Source organism: Vigna unguiculata, chromosome 9 (genome assembly GCF_037176805.1).
Source record: "Vigna unguiculata cultivar grain cowpea cultivar isolate G323 ecotype 2 chromosome 9, ASM3717680v1, whole genome shotgun sequence".
NCBI classification, from domain to species: Eukaryota; Viridiplantae; Streptophyta; class Magnoliopsida; order Fabales; family Fabaceae; genus Vigna; species Vigna unguiculata.
Genome location: NC_140800.1, coordinates 6,900,522 through 6,921,756, shown reverse-complemented (window position 1 = coordinate 6,921,756; position 21,235 = coordinate 6,900,522). Strand labels below are relative to the sequence as shown.

General features: G+C 32.1%; 2 protein-coding genes and 1 long non-coding RNA gene across 4 annotated transcripts; 2 read left to right on the top strand and 1 right to left on the bottom strand.

Annotated features, from left to right (window-relative positions):
* Positions 1 to 129: 129 nt before the first annotated feature.
* On the top strand, positions 130 to 5,869 carry LOC114163958 (nudix hydrolase 19, chloroplastic-like). The gene is made up of 6 exons (XM_028048361.2): positions 130 to 848; positions 1,500 to 1,640; positions 1,726 to 1,830; positions 2,321 to 2,420; positions 4,747 to 4,839; positions 5,333 to 5,869. Exons 1-6 carry the CDS (start codon positions 249 to 251, stop codon positions 5,623 to 5,625), a joined length of 1,332 nt encoding a protein of 443 aa, XP_027904162.1. The 5' UTR covers positions 130 to 248; the 3' UTR covers positions 5,626 to 5,869.
* Positions 5,870 to 9,859: 3,990 nt separating this feature from the next.
* Positions 9,860 to 10,930, top strand: LOC146883484 (uncharacterized). Its single transcript, XR_014984571.1, has 2 exons — positions 9,860 to 10,275; positions 10,397 to 10,930. It is a non-coding gene; the product is annotated as an uncharacterized LOC146883484 (long non-coding RNA).
* Positions 10,931 to 13,780: 2,850 nt separating this feature from the next.
* On the bottom strand, positions 13,781 to 19,518 carry EMB1187 (Protein kinase superfamily protein). 2 transcript variants are annotated; one of them, XM_028048502.2, is made up of 11 exons: positions 19,185 to 19,514; positions 18,681 to 18,772; positions 18,348 to 18,454; positions 17,729 to 17,834; positions 17,145 to 17,267; positions 16,529 to 16,620; positions 15,630 to 15,714; positions 14,824 to 14,929; positions 14,680 to 14,746; positions 14,266 to 14,358; positions 13,781 to 14,179 (listed from the first exon to the last, which is right to left on the bottom strand). In XM_028048502.2, the coding sequence occupies exons 1-11, from the start codon at positions 19,319 to 19,321 to the stop codon at positions 14,051 to 14,053; spliced, it is 1,137 nt and encodes a 378-aa protein (XP_027904303.1). In that variant the 5' UTR covers positions 19,322 to 19,514; the 3' UTR covers positions 13,781 to 14,050. The 2 variants fall into 2 exon arrangements, with proteins under 2 accessions (XP_027904303.1, XP_027904304.1); XM_028048503.2 differs by lacking the exon at positions 18,348 to 18,454 and having other exon boundaries at positions 17,729 to 17,815; positions 19,185 to 19,518.
* Between the last annotated feature and the right edge of the window lie 1,717 nt (positions 19,519 to 21,235).

Below are 21,235 nucleotides of genomic sequence, written 5' to 3'. Positions count from 1 at the left end.
AAAAACGAAAAAAAATGAATTAAATTAAATTAAATAAATAAATAATTTAAATTAAGTCATATTTTTTTCTTAATGAAACTTTTCAAAACATGTAGAAAACCAGAAAATGAAAAGAAAGGGTCAAAGGATATGCATTTTGGTTTCATGTTGGAGAAATGGGTACAGATGTCACTCGGTGACGCTTTCTCACCAGCAACCGTCCTCGGTTTCTTTTGTCTCCTTCTTACATCACCGTTCATGGAACCATCATGCTGAAGCTTCTCAATCTTCTTCCATCCTCATCTTCTAAATTCCTTTCACGATACATTCTCTCATTCTCCACCAAACTCCCACCACCGCTCGCACCACCATTCTCTCACCACCCCGCCACCACCACCACTACCATGTCCGTAAACCTACGCACACACGCCTTCGCCGGCAACCCGCTCCGATCGCGGACTCCGAACCGGGTCGAACCGTTTTCCCCCGCCGCGGCGCACGAGACCTTGAAAGCGCGAATTGCGGAGAGCGCGGGCGAGTCCGTGTCGGTGAATTTGAAGGTTTTACCTTTCAGAAACGGGAGGCCCCTGGCGTCTTCGGGTAGCAGTGACACGTGGCAGCTTGCGTGGATGAGGTTGGAGGAAGTGAAGAGGCTGCTGGGCGTGAACCTTAGCGCGGACTCGTTCGTGTATTTGGGGTACGACGCGGACGAGGATTCGGTGTATTGGGCGATCGACTTGTCAAGGGAGAGTAGTTTGGTGGCTGAATTTGGTGCCATGAAGCTCTGCTTTGTCGAGCTGAGAACGCTCATGGTTGCTACCGACTGGGTCGATTTGAAGGCCATGGGGAACTTGGCCATTGCCGGTCATGTAAGTTCATTTTCTTTATTGCTCTTGACTTGGGTTTGCAATGCAGAAGTACATGGTATTTGTTTAGATGTTAGGTAATTGAATCTAAGACCTTGTTAATGGTGCTGGTAAATCCTACTTGTTAAATCAATTTAAGTGGCACAATATTTGGCTGTGAAATCAATCTGTGAATAGTTGAAGAGAAAGTATACATGTTAAAATTTTATGAATAAACTATCATTCTTTTTTAATATACTATCCGGACAAGACTCTGTCAGGGATTAGTATGTGATTTTAATTTTTCTTACCATTTTATTGACCTCGTGTTTGGCATCAAATCTAGGAGGCAGAAAGTTATTTTCTACTTCCTTATGTTCATTTTCTACTTTACTTCCCCTCCCTTTGTTCCCATTTAAAGATTTATTGTCTGAAACTAACCAGCCCCGTTACAAAAATGTTATTACTACTTACGAGCTTGGAATCAGGTATACTTTGTGCTGTATTGTTTTATATTGTTTTATGGATCAATCATATTCTTTGAAATAGTTATGCAAGCTGCTTGCAGTTAGTTAATTCTCTTGGTTTATTGACCTTTTATCCTACTTCAGTTTGCAATACTGATAGCAAAGGGCAATAGGCAATTCTACTTTTCTAATTACTGGGTTTGGCCAGGCCAGGGCACTTCTTGAATGGTATAATATATCACGATTTTGTGGACATTGTGGAGAGAAAACAGTGCCAATGGAAGCTGGGAGGCGGAAACAGTGTTCAGATGAATCATGCAAAAAGAGGATATATCCACGAGTTGACCCGGTTTGACATCCCATGTTCTAATAGTTAAGTGATCAATGGTTGATCTAGTTTTTCTGAATTCCAATGGTCATCTAAACTTATGCAGGTGGTCATTATGCTAGTAATTGATTCGGAGAATGATCGTGCGCTTCTGAGCAAACAATCAAGATTTGTGCCTAGAATGTGGAGCTGCTTGGCAGGTTTTATAGAGGTGCATGCTTGACCTAATCTAAGAGCGCTTAATTTTTTAGGAACTGAACTTGTGCTGTTATTACCTAATCTAAGACCGCTTAATTTTTTAGGAAGTAAACAGTTTAGTTAATTTCATGTTGAAGATCTTATCACATATTAGATCTTAACACAATAATTGCTAGTAGCAATTGAGAGGGTATTGAACTATGCTTGTTTTATCAAACCAAGCAAAATTGAACCTATTGGGGCGAACTGCTACTTGCATAAGCTTAACCAAGTATGTGTATGATAAAATAATCCTAATTGGTTTCCATAGAAGCCCTTGCAAATGCTTCCTTAGGAGGTTTAAACAGTCAAAAGTTCAACCTTCTACTACTGATTAAAGGATATCTTTAAAGTCAGGTTTCTTTGATTTTAGAATTCATTATACAATTGCTTTTCTGTTTAATTTTATTCCTCCTCGACCAATACAGTAAAACTTTTGTCCTGTCTACTCTCATTGCCTATAGCCAGGAGAAAGCTTAGAAGAGGCTGTAAGAAGAGAAACATGGGAAGAAGTTGGTATTGAAGTAGGAGAAGTTGTATATCATAGTTCTCAGCCATGGCCTGGTATAGTGTATTCTATATAACAATTTTCATTTTCCTAGCCTTTTGTACTTCTTTTACCATTTCACCAGTGTTTATATGAGATAAAAATGTGAAGATTTGTCTTTATGAACATCTGATAGTAAATCTTATAGGTTATTTGTGCCATTAAAAATTGTTTGTGATAACTTGATGTTTCTATCTATAGAGTATCATATCCCAAAAATTTAGTTATCAGTATTCTTTTGGAGTCAGTTTGGATGAAGTTCTTAACTGTAGAAAAATAAAACATAATGAATCAAGAGGGTAAAAGAAATCTAGCTTCTTGCATAAGTTTAAATCAACTTGTACCTCAACTTTGTTAGATTCTATTTCATTTAATTTCTTGATAAATATTCATAAACCAAAGAACACTCAGCTTTTTGTGAGCTAGAAGTTAATTTAAAGTGAGACTTACTTCTTTTTGTTTATTTTGCTTAACTACACGAGGTTAAAAGAGGATATTGTTTGGTCTTTATGTTTTAAAAGAAAGGAAAGAGAACTGAGTAGAAATGATCAATGACTTAATGCATTAGAGGAACACTTCTTCCAAGGGAAATGTTTTCTTCCAACTGAAATACAGTTCAATTACAAAGAAAATATCTGCTCCTTCTGTTAGGAATCTCTTGAACTAAAATGAAAAAGATAATGGATTCCAAACAAAGAGCAACACAAAGACATCGCAAGACATAAAAAGAACTGTCTAACTTCTGCATTGATTATCAACAAACCTCTTACAAGAACCAAGGTATACAAAGTATACCCCCAAAAGGAGTGCTCTCCTGAATAGGAATGAATCCTATACGTAAAAGACTTCCAACATGCTTAAAGGAAATAACTAACTACTTGACCTAGTCAACTGTAGTAAACTTTTATTTACAATTTGACCCTTTCCCTTATTTTTCTTTCTATAATAAACCTGTAAAGGCCTTTTCTATTTTTAGATGCTCCCTAAATTCATTATTAATAATACTCCATCCCTCAGAAACAACCTTGTCTGCAAGGTTGAAATCTGTAAACTGATTACAAAATAGGAAAGATCTTCCCTAGTAGACTCTTTGAGAAGCTTGTCCTGCAAATTCAGCAACACCACAGGAATTTCTGTATTCAATTTATTCACTGTTCCAGTGCCTAAATCAGTAAAGGTTGATAATTGTCCATTGTTCAATGCAACGCTACTGGAAATTCAGGTTCAATTGGATGATCTCTTATAGCCTTAATCGGCCCAAACATAAAGCTCATTTCACATATCAATCCTTGCACTCCCAAACCCTATGTTCACTGTCATTTTTCTTTTACATGTGAACCCTAATTGCTCACTTGATTCATGCACCTAGACCCCACCGCCTCTACAATACACTAAAATCTCATCAATGATCTAACAGTTTTCCACTCAAACTCACACTATCTGTGCAAGGTGTGATCTTCTATGCAAGTGACCACGAAACTCACCCAAAACTCATAGGATCGTATGAATCCACGAGTTTACTTGTGATTTTGACAACACTAGTTGTGATGACTACTTCTTGATGTACTCTCTATTGGAGATTCTAAATTCTAGACTGTAGCCTTCGTCGCGTAGAAAGAATCAATAAACTGTTGCATCAGAGACTACTTCTCTGCCTAGTGAAATATTCCTTAAGCTGACATACAATTCAATTACAAGAAAAAATCCACACGTATCTCAGCTATTCACTCAATTTATACTGTTCCTCCTCCATTCATTCTCCTTTAACATTGATAATTTTTCTTTCTTCTGCAGTACACTTTTAGTAATGGGTCTTCTATGTTAGGGCCTGTGTTTGGACCCTTTAATTCTTAAAAAGATGAGAATATTTTCTTCCAGATTTCATGTTAGTTTAGGATCTGTTTTTGCATTTACAATATTTCTTCATTTACAGTATTATAACTAATAAATCAATCACTTGCAGGCCAATGGTGGTTAGATCATGTTTAAAGTAACTTAAGTCATAGTTAATGTCTAGAATATGTTTAACACCATAATTCTAGAATATAAGTACTGTGGTTCTTTTGACATACAGAGAGCTTTGAAGAGTTATTAGCTTTTATTCTGTTCAAAGATTCTATCCAAAGTAATTTAAATCGGAGTTAATGTAGAACATGTTTGTGAACTGTAAATTTCTTTTTGCTTTGTACACAGAATTTTCAAAAGCAAACAAGTAAAGGTTAAGATAATCTAGTGTACCCAATTAACATACATTTGTGTTTTCTTTCTCATCAAAATTACAAATTTTAATTTTTTCCTTCTTTTATATCTATTAACTGTTGTTTCTATTGACTTTGTTTCTAGTTGGACCAAATAGCATGCCATGTCAGCTGATGGTAGGGTTCTTTGCATATGCAAAATCCCTTGAAATAAATGTGGACAAAGAAGAGTTGGAAGGTATATCCAGCATTTCCGTGCATTGACGTACTATTTATTTCTCACCTGACGCAACTTTCAATTCATGTAATTATAATGTGTGACTGTAAATTGTGTGTGGAGAATCTGTACTTGTGCCACACACTCAGTATAGGTGCATTGTCTGGCTGAAAATTGAGCCTTAGAGGATGCCAAGTAGTTTGGTAAACCTGAACCTCTAGAAGTCTTGTTGGTTTACAATCATTGTTGGCCTTTGTTTTATTTCTTTCTTTTGGAGGCAACAAGAAAAAGATTGGGGAGGATGGGAAATAGTGGATGTATATATGAAGACTGTTAAACTTAAGTTTTGTTCTCCTTCACTTCTATTTACATTCCTATCTTGTGAGCTTTCATTAGAACTGTAAAGAGGTTTAACTACCAAAACATTCACCTTATCATCACTTTGCACTTTCTATCTCCTCTGGTTTTGTTTTTGGAGCTGTGACAAGTGATATGTTGCAATTTTCTTATCTAGATGCTCAGTGGCATAGTAGAGAAGAAGTAAGAAAAGCTCTGGCATTTACTGAATACAAGAAAGCCCAACAAACTGCAGCATCAAAGGTAGAACAAATGTGTAAGGGAGTAGAAAAGACTCACAGCTTGTCTAAAGAGTTCAATGTGGAAAGTGGTGAACTTGCTCCAATGTTTGTTCCTGGACCCTTTGCAATAGCACATCACCTTATATCCTCCTGGGCATTCCCAGATAAAGATGTAAATGGCATTGAATGCCGTTCAAAACAACCTAGTGGATCTATGTCAAATTTGTAAGAGTGACAAATTATTGTTGAAGGCTGTTTAGTTATAATGTTTTTTTTTTTTTTCTTGTTATTGTTGTGTATCTCACGAAGGTGAAGAAGGGATGTCCTCGCAGGTGACGAGATTCTAGTGAAAAATTGTGAAGAATCCATACACCAAGAATTGGAGACACCTACCTTTGATTTTACATTGTTTTTCATACTAAACACATGTTCGATATTATGATTCATCATAAGACTGACTACATTATATTTCATTTTTCTTTGCTGAGCACAGACTATGTAGGGCAGAAGTATGACATCATGAAAGCTTAATTTTAGGTAATTCCTTCCTGCACCCCATGTTTTCTTGCAGTATTTTTCATTGACGTGATGAAATTACTGTTTTAATTTTAATAAAAAATTAATAAAAACTTAAATTATTTCCTGATTTGAAAGTATATTTCAGATTGTACTCAGATTGTACAATCTGGAATGCAAGAAAAGCTTAGACGAATGCCTATTAGAAGAGTGTCTAAGAAGCTTCATTTGCATTTAGTTTAAGTTGTATTAGCTTATGAATTTCAATGATTGAGTCTTATAGAAGCTAAAATTCAAGTGTATTAAAAGCTACAATATCATCATGTAAGCTTTATTTGTATTTCATTTTAGCTTATATTAGCATTTGAGTTTGTCCAAGGATATAAATAGCCTTCTCTTGTATCTTGAAATCACGTTTGAATGATGTTACTTTTATGAACATCTTTTTCTCTCAAAGGTCACTTGAGGAATGAGAATTGATCTTAATTTTATGAATGTATTTTGCTCTTAAAGGTTACTAGATTAAACTTCTTCCATAAGGAACTTTCCCATTGACTTAGAAGTTTAAGTTTCTCCAAGAAAATTTGAAAACCACTTTAATTCCTTTATGTTCTTCAACTTTCGTTGCATTTGGTCCCTGAAAACTCCATGAAATTTGTGTCAATTTTCTTTTTTAACAAGGCACTTCATCTAATTTAAGGTTTCTGTTGAACTATGAGACATACAAGACATTAGTCAACGTACGATGTTTGTCTTAAACCATTAGACCCTCCAATGGAATCATAGATAAAATCTTTTAAAGTAACAATCTTCTACTCATCAATTTGAGTTTCTTTATTTTTGAGTTTCTTTATTTTTTTATCCCTTCCGCATTTTTTATTTTATTAATTTTTTAATTATGAAAACTATTCTACACAAGGTTAAATTTTTAACCATTCTTCCGTAGATAACATTTTTATGATAACAAACATGAACATTTGTAAGATGCTATACATGTTATTCTTGCATGCTATGAACCCTCTAATATGTGTTCAATGATGAAGGTCATTATCCAAACAAGACAGTCTAACCGTTTTATTAATCCTATTAATAAATGCTTGTACTAAAATATTGTAATCACAAATATTATTTTTGCATAATAAAAAATATATAAAGAATAAGTTTATATATGATTGCAAATATTTAAATAACATGCAGTTTCCAACGGGCTATTGTACATATAAGGAACTATTTTTCAAATGTTTAGAAAACACTAAGTTATAGAAACAATAAGTGAGGATGTATATGCTTATATTTGAATGTTACATTTCATCGAGACAAAATCAAAATCAAGTTAAATCATTCATCAATATTTACAATCAAGTTATCAAACATAAAGAGGTATTTAACTACCCACATAAGCATCAATATTTAAATAAATCATTTTTATTTAAATCTTGTATAATCCTTTGATTTTATTGTTATATTGAACACATCTTGATTTATTAAGAAAATTATCTCAATTACTGAACATTTTGAATATATTCATATATTTTTAATATAATATATGGATATTCTTTTATGTTAACATGAGAGATCACACTTAGTAAAATTATTTATTACATGCATTATACTTGATTTACTATTGAACTAAAAATCAAGTAAAAGGAAGAATAGCAGCAACATATATGCCTAATCTAGTGGTTGATCAATCCTTAAATAAGTTTTATTCTTCTATTTCTGAATTTCAAATTCTAACAAGTAGAGTTGTTCTATGGTTGTCATTTTCGGTTCTTTTTCTTTTTCCTAATTTCATTTTTTTCTAAATTTAGTAGTCACGTCATTGTTTTCTGCATACAAGTAATTCATTTTCTTAAGTGTTTTTATGTGCAAAATTTTTCTTTTTTTGTTGGCTATGAACCTATGAACGAAAAGGAAAGGAACCTTAAAAAGTTAAGCCTATAAGCTATTTCAAAGTAGGGAGAATCAAATTAAAGAGGCCGTTGGGATTTCCCTATAAAATAAATTTGCACTTTTTAATTATGTGCATATAAATATTTTTAAGTATATAAAGTAGTTTTAGTATAAATTTTCATTTTTATACCAGTGAAGATATATGATTTTTTATAATTTCATTTAAATGGTAGGTCTCATTTTTAAATTTTAAGTAATTTTTATGAGTTTTACAGTAGTCATTTTCTCTAACATTATCTAAAGCAAGTGATTTCGTAATATAATTTTTTATGACTTTGTAGAAAATTATATTCTACATATTGAAAATCAAAACTCGTTTGCTAATATAAGATCTTCTATACAATAAATATATATATATATATATATATATATATATATATATATATATATATAATAATAATAATAATAATAATATGTTTAAGATCTATAATAAAAAACACCACTAAAATATTAATAAAAAATTATAAAAGAAAAAAAATTATAATTTTAAGTTTCGCATGTGAATTAAAATAAATTTATGGACTTCAACTTTATAGAAAAATTCAGTCATGGGAAGAATTTAGTTTATTTTGTCTTTTATCTTGATCTCTTTAGTCAATAGTTCCAAACATTAAAAATAAGGGAAACAATAAATGATTTTTTACATTAACTATTTTGAGATAAAACCTTGTAAATTTTACATGAACATATGTAAAGAATTCAAAAAGAAAAAAAAAACTTAAATATTTGTATCACGACTCTAGACAAGCAAATTAAAATTGAAATATTGGCTGAAAAAACTAAAATTGGTAATTGAAAGTTGAAATGAAAGAAATTTATTAATAAAACTAGTTTTTTTTTTCTTTCAATTTTCTTATATTTATTCAATCTAAAATTTAGATACACACATAAATTTTTAACAAAATTTACATAAACAAAAAATGAATTGAGATAAAATGGTGAGGAGGAAAGAGACTAAAATAATATTTTAATACTACTTCAAACTTTAAGTGAAGTACCACTTTATGTGAAGTACCTTGTGATCAACTACCAGTAAAATAATCACTCACAATATGTTAAAAGCTTTACCAAATGAGTATAATTTTAACAAACAAGTTAAACCATGAAACAATCTAAAAGGGTAAGTTGAAAGCCAAAGACACCGAGTTCATAGTGGAGTGACAGAAGAAAAGATTAGAAGAGCTTTCAGAAGTTTTGCTACAGATTAATTAGTGGCAAAAATTGAAGGACCCTAGGGGAATCAAAGTCATTGAAATGGAAAGGGAAAAATAAAAAAGACACCAAAGTTTTTTGGAAATAAAATGCAGTTCCTATCACTTGCTCATAAAAGGAATCAAGATAGGAATGCACACCCATCTCAACTCCTTGATGGGACACAAAGCAAAACATTTACTTTCATCAAATTAAAGAGATTTTCAGAATCCTTGTTCAGACCAATATATATATATATATATATATATATATATATATATATATATATATATATATGTGTATGTATATATGTGTGTGTGTGTATGCAGCAAAATTCTGAGGCAGAGACAGGACCACAGAGTAAGAATGGTTGGAAAAACACAACAACATCATAGGAACTCAGTAACCCTAAGTGGAAAAGGAAAAGGGAAATGACACTAAAGAGTGGTGGGAGTTATATTCCTTTATAAGAATGTTGTTAATTCTTGTTAGGCACTCTCATAGGTATAAGAAATTATTTATCAGGTTCATTGTACTACAGATATTATTCTTTTTAACTTAGATATTATTAAAGACTAAAACTTTTTCACTGTATGTTTGAAAAAGAAGTGTTGCCAGCTAGCATTTATGTGGTTGCCCTTTGAACTGAGTCATGTAGCATTGGAAAATGATTTTCCAGCTATGCCTATGGTGGGTAGGTGCTACTTAAGCACCTAAAATCACTTCTTGAGGAACAATGAAAGCAAGAATTGTCAAAAAGGAGGCACTTTGTTTTTAGTGGTTTGAAAGTTGTAACGGTAACTTCAGTTATAAATGATTACACTTTGATTTTTTCTTTTACATAATTTTATCTGGGGTACTGCTAGAAATTGAGTAGAACTGAACAGAACTTTTAGACCATTATTGGTTGAAATCAAGTAAGGAAGAGGAGTTTGTATAAATGAAGCTGTTTACATTCTTTTTCTTCATCAAATGTGTTGGAGTTGTGAAAGCTGCAGAAATGGGAGTTCCTTGCAGCCCAAAGCTTCCATGCACAAGTTGATGCAGTTTTGGACTGAAGGGAGCTCCTACTTCTTCACTTTCCCATATACTTTTCCTTTGTCTTTACCAAATCAAAGCCTTTTCAAACTTTCTGTCATTAGATATCAGTGTGTTCCATGAAAATTTGGTGCACAAGTTCATATTTGGCCAAGTAATGAAGAGAAAATCTGAAATAAAAGTACAGTGTCATTCTCCTTTCCCTTTTTCTCTTGTAACTTTTGCAATTTCTTTCTAAGGGGCCAAATTTATTTATGGATTGATTAAGTTACTCACTTCATGTTCTTGCACATTTTATGCAGGTGGTGCCATGATTATGATAAGGTCACCTTTATAATTTCATGTTGGTTTTGCATAACCAAAGTTAAGGTTGATTAAGAATGCTCAACTCATGATTCAAAGCAACATCTTTCTTTAATCACAATAGTCATTGCTGTTCATTTCATTCCTTGTTTTCAAACTCACAAGATCTGAACCTTAGAAAACAACATCAGGGACTTTTTTAAGAACTTGACCAATCTCTTTTTCCAAATGTGATTCAGTAAAACACCTAGACATTTTCTGACAGAATCAGTTCAGTGTCAAATTTTCCATTACAGAACACTATTCATTTCTTTCCACCTTATCATCACTTTATGCAGAGGAGCCAAGCCCCACCAAGCTTTTGGGACAAAACTCAGTATACTATAGTTTAGACTATGAAAAAAAGTGTTCATTCATATGCAGTTCAGAACTCATGGTAGGTGAATACTTTCAAGTTGGTTCCCTTAATTTCTTTCTCCTACAAGTATATACAATACAGTCACAAGGATCATGATATTATTATGTTTTGATTACTCTTTCTTTCTAAAACTAAAATTGAACAGCTTGTCTTAAGATTATTTATCTGTTAAAACAATGACTTTCATTTTGGTATGAAGACATAATGATATATATAGTACATGGTTACTCTAGGAAAGCCTCTGCATTATGGCTCTTTTCTGTTTTTAACTTTGTTTTTTTCTTTTCATCATGTTTGACCTGTTTATGGAATTATAGCCTCAATTTCAAAGCTGAATAAGAGGGTTCTGAGACAGAATATAGTGTATTCATAAATTCTTATCAGAATTGAGTTATTAATGGTAGAATGTGTTACTGTGTTTTCTGCTCCATGAGGTCACTAGTTGAAATGTTTTCCACTAGTTGAAGACACATCATAGATGAATATGGTTGGAAAGAAATGTAGCTGTTCTTATTATGATGATATTGATATGATATCAAATCTCATGCAAAGATTTGTTTTACAAATACAAAGAGAAAGAGAGATGATGTGACCAATCTTGAGCATCCCTTTGGGATGATCTTACTGAATCATGAATGCCATGATTGAATAATCTACACGAAGATCAAAACTTGGATGCAATTTGTAATAACATTCAATGGAAAGAGAGCAATGTCTATTTTCTATTTTTAAATGAGTTAAGGCTTGAGAGTTTGTGGATTACATTATGATTTATGTTATCAAAAGAAAAGAGTAATGCCTTGTCTTTTTATCTATATCAGTGTACTGTATATAGCAGACAAAGAAAATGTTCAAGCAACAGATAATTTTCCTTTTAATTATCCAAGTTATTTTGCTTATATTAGTAGACGAAATTATGTCTGCAATCATGACCAAATAAGACTATAATATTAAATTATCTTGAATGAAATAAAGATAATAGGTATTCGGTTTTGATTCCTGCTATATAGCTAAGAAATTCTTTCATAACACGATTCTTTTTTTCTTTTTTTTTTTATGTTCAGATTTGTCTAAATTTTCTTGACAGTTTGTTCTTTTATTCGTTTTTTCTTTCCATAATCAGAATTATATAGGTTTTTTTGAAAAATGTTTTCATTTGTTTTACATGAATTTGTTTTGGTCTTTCTTTTTTTTTCTTTTTATATGATAATAAAAGATAGATGTTCTTTAGGACGTTAGCGATATCAAAGTAAATAATGATATTTAATGAGTTTTATTTAAAAAAATAAAAAAAAAAAACTCAAGCTTTTGTACAGGACATTTGTACCAAAAATTTATTGTTATTTTTAAAATGGACTAAAACAGAATTTGACTTCTTAATTTATTTTTTATTTTAATTTAGCCTTTTCAATTGAAAATTTTATGAATTGGACTTAAATTTTATATGAACATATATAAAATATAAAATTGAAATCAATTTAAGAACGCATAACTTACGAAAATTAGTGACCGAAACATAATTAGTAATGAATTACCGATTATTTTATTATAGAAAGTAAAAAACTCAAAATAAATCAGTTTTTATACAAGATTAAATTTATCATTATTACTAATCATCCTGTCCGATGGTCAAATTAAGTAGGCGTTTATAGGAGGTCAAGCTAAGTTGTTCCCAACCTAAGGTCAAACTGAATCATCATGGGTTTGAGGTCAAGATGAGTCAAATAATATTGAAATTCGAGATGAGTTGGTCTGGGTTGGAGGCCAAGACGAGTTGGCCCCGATCAGAGATCAATCAACACTAATTGTCTATGGGCAAAGGTTGAGATATATTTTTCCCAGAAATAAAGACAAGTTAGTCACGACTAGAGGTCAAGACGAGTCGATTGCGATAAAAGGTAGAGACGAGTCGGCTCAGATTGAAGTTTGAAACAAGTCGGTTCGGATCGAAGGTGAAAACGAATTAGCTCAAAGTAGAAAGTTAAAACGAACTGGCCCAGGTCGAAGGATTAAGTTCAGTTGTCTTGGGACAGGGTATAGCGAGTCATTTCGGGTCAAGGTTGGACTAAGTCAGCATAAGGTCTAGCCCAATTGATCCGATCCCAAGTCGAGCTAAGAGTTTGTTTGGGCTCAGGTAGAGTAGAGTCAACACAGGTTCAATTTAAGTGAAGTCGATCCAGGCCTAAGTTTATTTGAGTTAGCTTTGGATGTTACTAAGGTAAAGTGGCTCAAATCCAAGTCAAGTCTAGTAAACCAAACCTAGGTCTAGGTCCAAGTTGAGCCGAATTGGTCTAACCCATGTTTAATGAACTTAATGGTCAAGTATATCAAATTGATCTTGCTGTATTTAATGTAATTAACAAATTATATTAAATCTAGATTTAATCCAATTTAAACTGGACTAAAAAATCTAAATCTAGTTGATATAGTTAAAATAATTTGAATTATAGATCAATCTATTTTATTGGATAATCTAGACAGGATTCTAAAAATTTTAATCCATAGTCACCCTTAAGGTAAAGGGATATAGAAAAGAAATCACATGTACTTTGCCAGCTTGAGGTGCGTCTCATCTATAGATCTTAGATTTTTCATTTGGATTTGGATTTCGACATTCTCTCTTTTGTATTAAACATTATATTAGAACCTTAGCTATAAAAGGCCACCTTGTGTCATTGTTTTACCCTTTCGAATGAATTGAATTTCTTAGGTAAACTCTGAGAATTTTCTCTTGATAGTGCGGTTCTCTTTTTCTCAATCTTATCTTGAGGTTCTTAAAAAATCTAGTAATTCTTCATCTCACTTGTCTTTATGTATTATCTACTTATCTTATTCTATGTTTTGCCCCTTTCTTTTATTTCAAGTTTTGACACTGCATGTTATTGAATTCATGACTCAAACTTGAGCATGAACTAATCTCATGTGCAAAGAGGAAACTTTTTTTTTTGTGTGGTGATACAAGGAATTTAATTAATTGAATTGCCTCCATTATAGATTGGATGTAATAGATTTTTGTAGAGGAGAATAAAGAATGGCATCAATTTTATAGCCTGTTCTAGGATTACAACACAGATGGTAGAAAAGCCTATAGCTCAATGTACACGCTTAATTAAGCCATTATTCTGAAAAGCGTCTAGAATGAAATTTTAAGCAAACATAAACTACATGAATCAAGGGATTCATGCTACAAACATGACATACAAAAACTAACAAGTGATTCAGTAAACTCTCTCATCTACTCATTCTTGCATCCTGTAAGATAGGTTCGTGCAAGCAAGAAATTCTTCTCTTTCTGTCTTTTGTACTCATTGTATCGAAGGAAAAAGTAACCAAGATAATCAAATTCAATTGGGGACATCTTTGCCTGTTCATCATCACAAACAATATCAACAGTAAAGGACATCATTCGACTAAAGAAAACATTGAGAAAATAAAAGAGGAATATACTACCTGAATCAAACCCCACAATGCCCAGAAAACGTGAGAGGCAAGGGAAAATGTATTTGCCTCAACATACAAAGCTTCAAGATCTTTCTCGGACACCTGTATTATATTAAGTAAATGATGATCTTAAAGAAACAAAGGAGATATCCAATAACTTATGTACCCTGAAGTGTATTCTACGTACAAAATTTCTAAGTAATATATATGCAACAAGGCTAAGTACTAAAAACTTATATTCTATGTACATTATGACCCCTTATAACATGTGGTAAAACATTTAATCCTAAATAAACAGGAAATAAGATGATCATGGCATAATTGATGGATTATGTGAATCTTATTTCACAGATGATTGACAATCTGGAGACGATGAAATAAAATAAAAAAGAAATATTTAATCCCATTGACTGTGATTGATACCTCATGCGGTCTTTCAGGTTGTAAGTAATGCCTGAAGAAATGATATTGTTCGTTTATATTTGGGTACCTGCATTTTGAAAATGATGAACTGAAGAAACTAACAGAAACCTTGATTAAAGAGAGAAGCAAGGATAAAGAACTCACAAGTCGAAGTCACAATCAAAACCAGCATATTCTGCAAAGTGGTTTCCTAGGTCATAGCCTCTGTAGTTGTATGATGCATATTCATAATCAATGAAGTAAAGTTTATCTGGAGAAATGTCAGAGTAAATTAACAAAGACAAAAGATGAAAACCTCATGAATTAATAATATATAAGCTGGTTATCTAAACATCATCTCTTCACATGTGAATGTTAACATATTTGTGAATTCCTGTTATAAAATGAAAGAATTAATAGATTCACATCAGAAATTCCTGTTAACAAACAAACGCATTACTTATTCAAAAGAATACTCATTATGTTTTGGTTTATGACTAATGTTGTCTGCTTCTTCTGCTTTAGTTTAAATCCTGAATAATTAAAATAGGAGTTAGTATACTAAGCTCATGATCCTAACAGTGAGGTAATTTTATATTCCTTTAGCAACCATTGAAGAAAAACAGATATGACAACTTTTCTTGAACAGAACAATGTAACACCGTTACATTTTTAATGTTGCTAAAGTTTCCTAATCCGCAATAAGAAATTATAGCAATGCTTGGCTCATGAGTATAGCATACACACATTTTACGAAGAAAGATAAAGGAAATATTAAAACTATATATATGTGTGTGTGTGGATGCAGTGATGCTATAGAACTCCCAACTCTTGAGAGGGAGTTCATAGACATGGCGTGTACATAGAATAGCAAGCAGAATAAATAAGCTACTGTCATTTCTACAATAAATAAATAAATACATTAACACAGTAGAAGCACAGGCATGCTTACAAGCAAGGTATTTAGATACCTTCTTCATAATTAATCATTATATTTCCAGAAAGCAAGTCGTTATGAGCAAAAATTACAGGAGATTTGAGTAGATCACACAATCCCTGTCTCAAAAAAAAAAAAAAAGTTAGTCAAAAGAAGAAATTATTACCATAACTAAAATGAATCAAAGACTAAAACTAATTTAGCCTTTTAAATAAAAAAACTAGTTTAATTAAGTTATGTATCTCATAAATTTGGGAATTTTAAATTGAATCCTTATCAAAAAAATTAGTTTTAGAATGCTGAATTTTTTTTTTTATTTTCGTTAAAATACCTTTCCATTTGATTTTTGCCATTTACGGAATGGTGTAACCATTACTTCTACCTTCTCATCTATAACTCACCGATCAATTAATTTTTTTCTCTCCAACTCGCTCCTTCCCTTTCCAAGAGAGCTGATTGGCAAGTTGGAGATGGGAAGATGAAAGTAATGGCCTTCCCATCCCCCAAAATCAAACGGTAGGATACTAAGGTGAAAACAAAAAATATTTTATGCACTAAATAGAACGAAATCTTTAGTAGGAACTTAATTGAAAATATCCCTAATTGATGAGGTATTTAAAGACTTAATTAAACCAAAAAAAATCACAAATTTGTAAGTTTTCTTCACAAGCACAAATGAGATGGAAAAGATTATGCCTGGAAACTTTGGCCCTTTCTTTGTTGGCGTGTCCTAATAAAAATTTAGTAAAAGTGTTTGGACATTGACAGCAAAAAAGATGGTAGTCACCGCTAAAAATATAAACTTAACTTGCAAATCTAGTTATTAGAGTTGGACTTCCAAAATGGTGGTAATTTATATTCATTTGACCCCAGCATTACAATCAAAGATAAAAACAAATATAACAGCTAAGAAACGTCGGAAAGAGCAACTACCTTGAGCTCAACAATTTCATCATGAAGTTCCTTGAATGAAATCGTTTCATAAGTCTTCTGCATTTCACTATCATCAAATTCAAGAACAGATGCTGGAAGAAAAAGTGGCTACTCAAATACTAATAATACCAATCTTTCAGGCATATACATACAGAAGCCGTTGTCAAAAGCATATAGCATGAGGTTAATCTAGCTTGATGATAGTTTTAATATGTTGAAGCAGTACATCATCACACATAGGACTAAGAATACAGAATGAAGAGCGTAAGAAACTTTTAGGTAACAAAAAAAAATAGATAGTATATTTATAAATAATTCTAAATCAGTCCAAAAACAATGACAGATTCTTCACAAGACATAACAGGTCATTCTGGTATTATAAGTTACTTTCAAAACTTTGCCTAGCATGTGATCTTTAAAAAAACCAGTTTCTTTCAAAACTAAAAATCAGAGAATGGTGAAACTGAAAAGACTGAAAAATGGAGTTCAAAACTTCAGAGAAGGAATAATAGAAATCAACAAATCAAATTGACTTCAAACAAAATTACAGAAGTAACTCATGAATTTAAATAGAATTGGACAGAGACCACACTAGAAGAAAGAAAAGATAATAGACCTTTCTCAAAGAACTTCCAAACATCATTCCATAGTTGAGGTTCCTTTGAACCTGGAATTTCCACATCATGAAATCTTTGAAGTTGCTTAGCTATTTTAGCAGCAAGCTTTGGTTCCCGCATATCTGCAACAGAGAAAATGTATTCATGAAGTCATTAAACCAGTATAGCGGTAAACAAAGTATAATAACAGATAATTGAGAACTTTAGCTTAGAGCCTCCTCGTGATCAACAGTCAGCATCAAGTCTTAGGTTGGGTTAGGAAAGTACATAATTGCTACATTTAAACTAGTTGAACATTAGGTCAAGCCTAGCGAACACAAATCAATGTAAGTTGAAAGTAATCCCTTAAGGAATTTACTACAAAACTATAAACCATAAAGGTAAAAAGTAATCCTAATCAGAATTAAGTTAAAGTTTATACAATAAGAAGAAAGTTTTGGAAACATATCTAGTAAAGAACTCGTTACAAAGACTATAAATATTATCAATAACACCCAAAAATATGATATTAACAAAATCTATTAGAAGTAATCAACTTGAGACGGTCACCCATGTTCAAAACACGAAGTTTTCCCATTTGTACCTGAAGGTGATAGAGTTTGAGCATTAATAAAAGATTGCACCATGCCATTCCCAAATATGCCGAGCCACTTAGCACCAAATCCTGCAGCTGTGATGAATTTGGTAGCCTAAACACCAAATATTACACCAAACTTCAAGTAAAACATTGAGTAAAATACAGATAAGCAACTAATTTAACAATTATAAACTATAATCTTTTTTGCACCATCAGAATTCATATCTTTCTCTGATCACAATCTACAACCGAGATCCTCAGTGCACATCTAAGCAGGGGCAGATATGAATAGTATATGTACAATTTCAACAAGGTTTTCTTTCTTTTCTTATGGATTAATGAACAAAATTTTGCAGCACATCATCTATAAGGGATTTATGTTGATGTGGATTTCAACAATTTTGGAAGTCGTGGAAAGCATTACTGCAAGCTTGCCACAAGCATACGTACTTTTCAGTTAACATTAACTTTCAATTATTCACAACCAAAGAACAACATTGCAGAAATAACAAGATATAGACGGCTACATCAACACGATGACTGCAATATTTGACTCAAGAAAGGACGCAAAAGCATTCAGTGACATGGCTAGTTTTGTATGTAATCATGCAGTACAGTGTCTAACCTGCAATTCCCGCTGACGATCTATAATGTACTCAGTGTTGGGTCCATACAATCTGATGGTTATAATTTCCTCAATACAATTTTCTTGTTTAACTGAAACCTTGAGTACTGACAGACAATGACAAATGCATCAACCACATCAAAAACAACACAATACTACGGATGAGCGACAAGTAATTAAGCAACCAGATGAAAGTTTAGCTGACTCTATTTCTGGATTCGTGAAGTAAACCGATCACCAGACATAGCCATTCAGCATGTGAAAATCAATCTTCAGATGAACAAAAATTTCATTCTTTCTTCGAAAAAAACAAGATTAACAAGAACAACTCACACAAATTTGTAATTCCCCCGGAAATTTTCTCAACAGCAAAGCAAGAATCATTCAAATCTGCCCACGCCTTGAACATGTCCTTGCACATATTTCTGCAAGAAACCAAAAAAAAAAAAGAAAAAGAAAAGTAGTCGGAAATGATGCAATTTCAGGAATAGAGATGAAACTGATTTAGCAACGTTTAAAAGCATAAACAAACAAACAGACAAACAAGAATTCAACGGTTCAACATTGAAAGAATTCTATTTTAGGCATCACACCCCCACTCAACACCAAATCCAAAGAAATTGAACATTTCTAATTAATCAAGAATCCCCAAACCCCAATTGATACGGCTTCCCAGCAAAACCTGACCCACCCACTTTCCCACCTTTTCCTTGCAACCATACCCAGAAACATGAAAGTTCAAAAGAGAAGCGCGCGAAAAAGGAAAGATTAATACTTTATTCTTTATTTTTATTGAAAACAAAAGAAATAAAAAGAAAAAGAGTGAAAATCACGAACAGGACAAGAGGTGTCATTTTAGGAAGCTCGAGCGAAGGGTCGATGGTAAGCTGCGAGGAATGAATCTGCGAGTCATAGTCGTGGCTAGCTTGCTCTGCGACTTCAACGGGGTTCCAGATCTTAACCTCTGCACCCATTGATTGAACCAAACGAGAAGAGAGAAAAAAAAAAACAAATAACGAAGAAGGGCAAAATAGAAGAACACGGTGATGGGAAATGATGTTCGAAGAAAATTTTGTTGTGTAGCGTTGTGTACGTTCAAATCAGAGAGGTGTCTCCTACAATGGCGTTAAGAGGATTTTTTGTTGTTGTCCCACTATATAAACGAAAATGGATTTTCTGCGATCGGAAAGAGCAATGCACCAAGCGCAGCTATAAATCTCACCGTTAATCTATGTTCCTCTCTCCTTGGTGTAATAAAATGATTTATAATTAAGTTTAAGTACGGCTGAGATCTGTGCACCTTTTTTGAAACTGCAGAGGATCTTAATTCCGAAATGACCAATTTGGACAGCACGCACGCCACCGCCTATTGCCCCGTCGGCGTCATTGTGATTTGACGCCTCCGTAATTCGTTGATTTTGTAGATTCTTAGTTAGTTAATTTAATGTCATTTCCTAAAATGAATAATCATTAGTCAAATTTTACTTCAGATTCTGTACGTCATATAAATAAAATACATATATTTTTTCTGACCATCTAATATTATTTTTAATATCTAAATTTTGTAACATTTTATCTTTTCAATTTTTCCTTTCCTACAAATTTGGGCACCTGTCTAATTTTTTGTTTTTACTATAATTTTAATTCATTGTTTAATTTAATTATTTCAGAAAGAATTAAAATATAAATTTAAAAAAACATGCACTAACTTTTGTAAAAGAAAACTTTATTAATGAAGGTTGTAACATGAGTTTGTTTTGGAAAAAATTTTCAAATTAATCCACTTAGATGCTAAAGTCGGTTGTTTGATGGTATTAAAAATAGGTCGGCAAATCCTTAGGTGATGATGAGCTAGAGAGATAAATGAAACAAAAAGGTAGTATAAATTTTAGTTTTATATGATTATGTATTTAATTCTCCTACGTAGCCAACAAAAAGATTCAACTATGTCTCTTATAAGATAAGTAAAATTCAACTGATCACACATATTTCTTATAAGATAAGTATTATACTCTATCACTTATGTCTTATAAGAGTGCATAAAATCCTTTTAGGATATCTTCTAATTTTAATTGAGATTGATTATTAAATACATAGTGCTTCTTTAAATTAAATATACAAAGTTTCTTCAAGCTATATAACAATGAGTTGTTTTGGTATTATAAAAAACTCTCGCTGAGAAGATATTATAGATAAACATTTATTATTTTCAGAGCCTTGACTTTACTAAGCAAATAGTTTACTTATATAAGCTCTTTCTAAAATTTGGTTTATTGATCCATTGATTCTACTTGATACTTGAAGATTTTTTACTTTCTTTACATGTAAAATTTTTCGTGAAACGTGTCTATCTCATGCTTTCATTACTTTATTATATACAAAAAAAAATCCATTTATACACGTCCTAAATTAGACTGTTATAGTTATGCATTATAACTTTGTCCATAGGTTAATGCATTTTCATAATATGCTTCATTTTTGGCTAACATCTTTTAGTGGTACACTCAGATTATTGTAATTTATGACACCATTTTGAACATGCATTATTATATGGTTCATGCATTGTGTTAGAATAATCTATGGGATGAGTTCTAATTCAATTTTGTATAATTGTTATACGTTTCTCATTTTGCGACGTGTCTTACATTAATACATGTAAAATGCATGTGAGGTTCAAAGTGATTGTATCTTATTATTTTTCAACTTGACATGACTTGTATCTTTACTAAAACTTTATGTGATTACGTCTAGTTGTCTTTATTTATGCATCAAAAGTCTTCATCCAATAAAGGCAGGTGCCATGCATTTTGAGAAAGTTAAGTTTTATATTGAAAGACTTCATCTAACTTTGAGTGTCTTACCATGAAAACTTCACCTTAACTTGATGT

Bases quoted from the DNA above. Each gene is read 5' to 3' on its own strand.
- LOC114163958 (XM_028048361.2), top strand. From the start codon at position 249: ATGCTGAAGCTTCTCAATCTTCTTCCATCCTCATCTTCTAAATTCCTT. The intron at 1,641-1,725 runs GTTTGACATCCC...AAACTTATGCAG, and splicing joins TATATCCACGAGTTGACCCG to GTGGTCATTATGCTAGTAAT. The intron at 4,840-5,332 runs GTATATCCAGCA...TTTCTTATCTAG, and splicing joins GGACAAAGAAGAGTTGGAAG to ATGCTCAGTGGCATAGTAGA.
- EMB1187 (XM_028048502.2), bottom strand. From the start codon at position 19,321: ATGGGTGCAGAGGTTAAGATCTGGAACCCCGTTGAAGTCGCAGAGCAA. The intron at 17,835-18,347 runs GTTAGACACTGT...TTTGGTGTTTAG, and splicing joins ATCGTCAGCGGGAATTGCAG to GCTACCAAATTCATCACAGC. The intron at 14,930-15,629 runs GTATCTAAATAC...ACATTTCTCCAG, and splicing joins AATGATTAATTATGAAGAAG to ATAAACTTTACTTCATTGAT.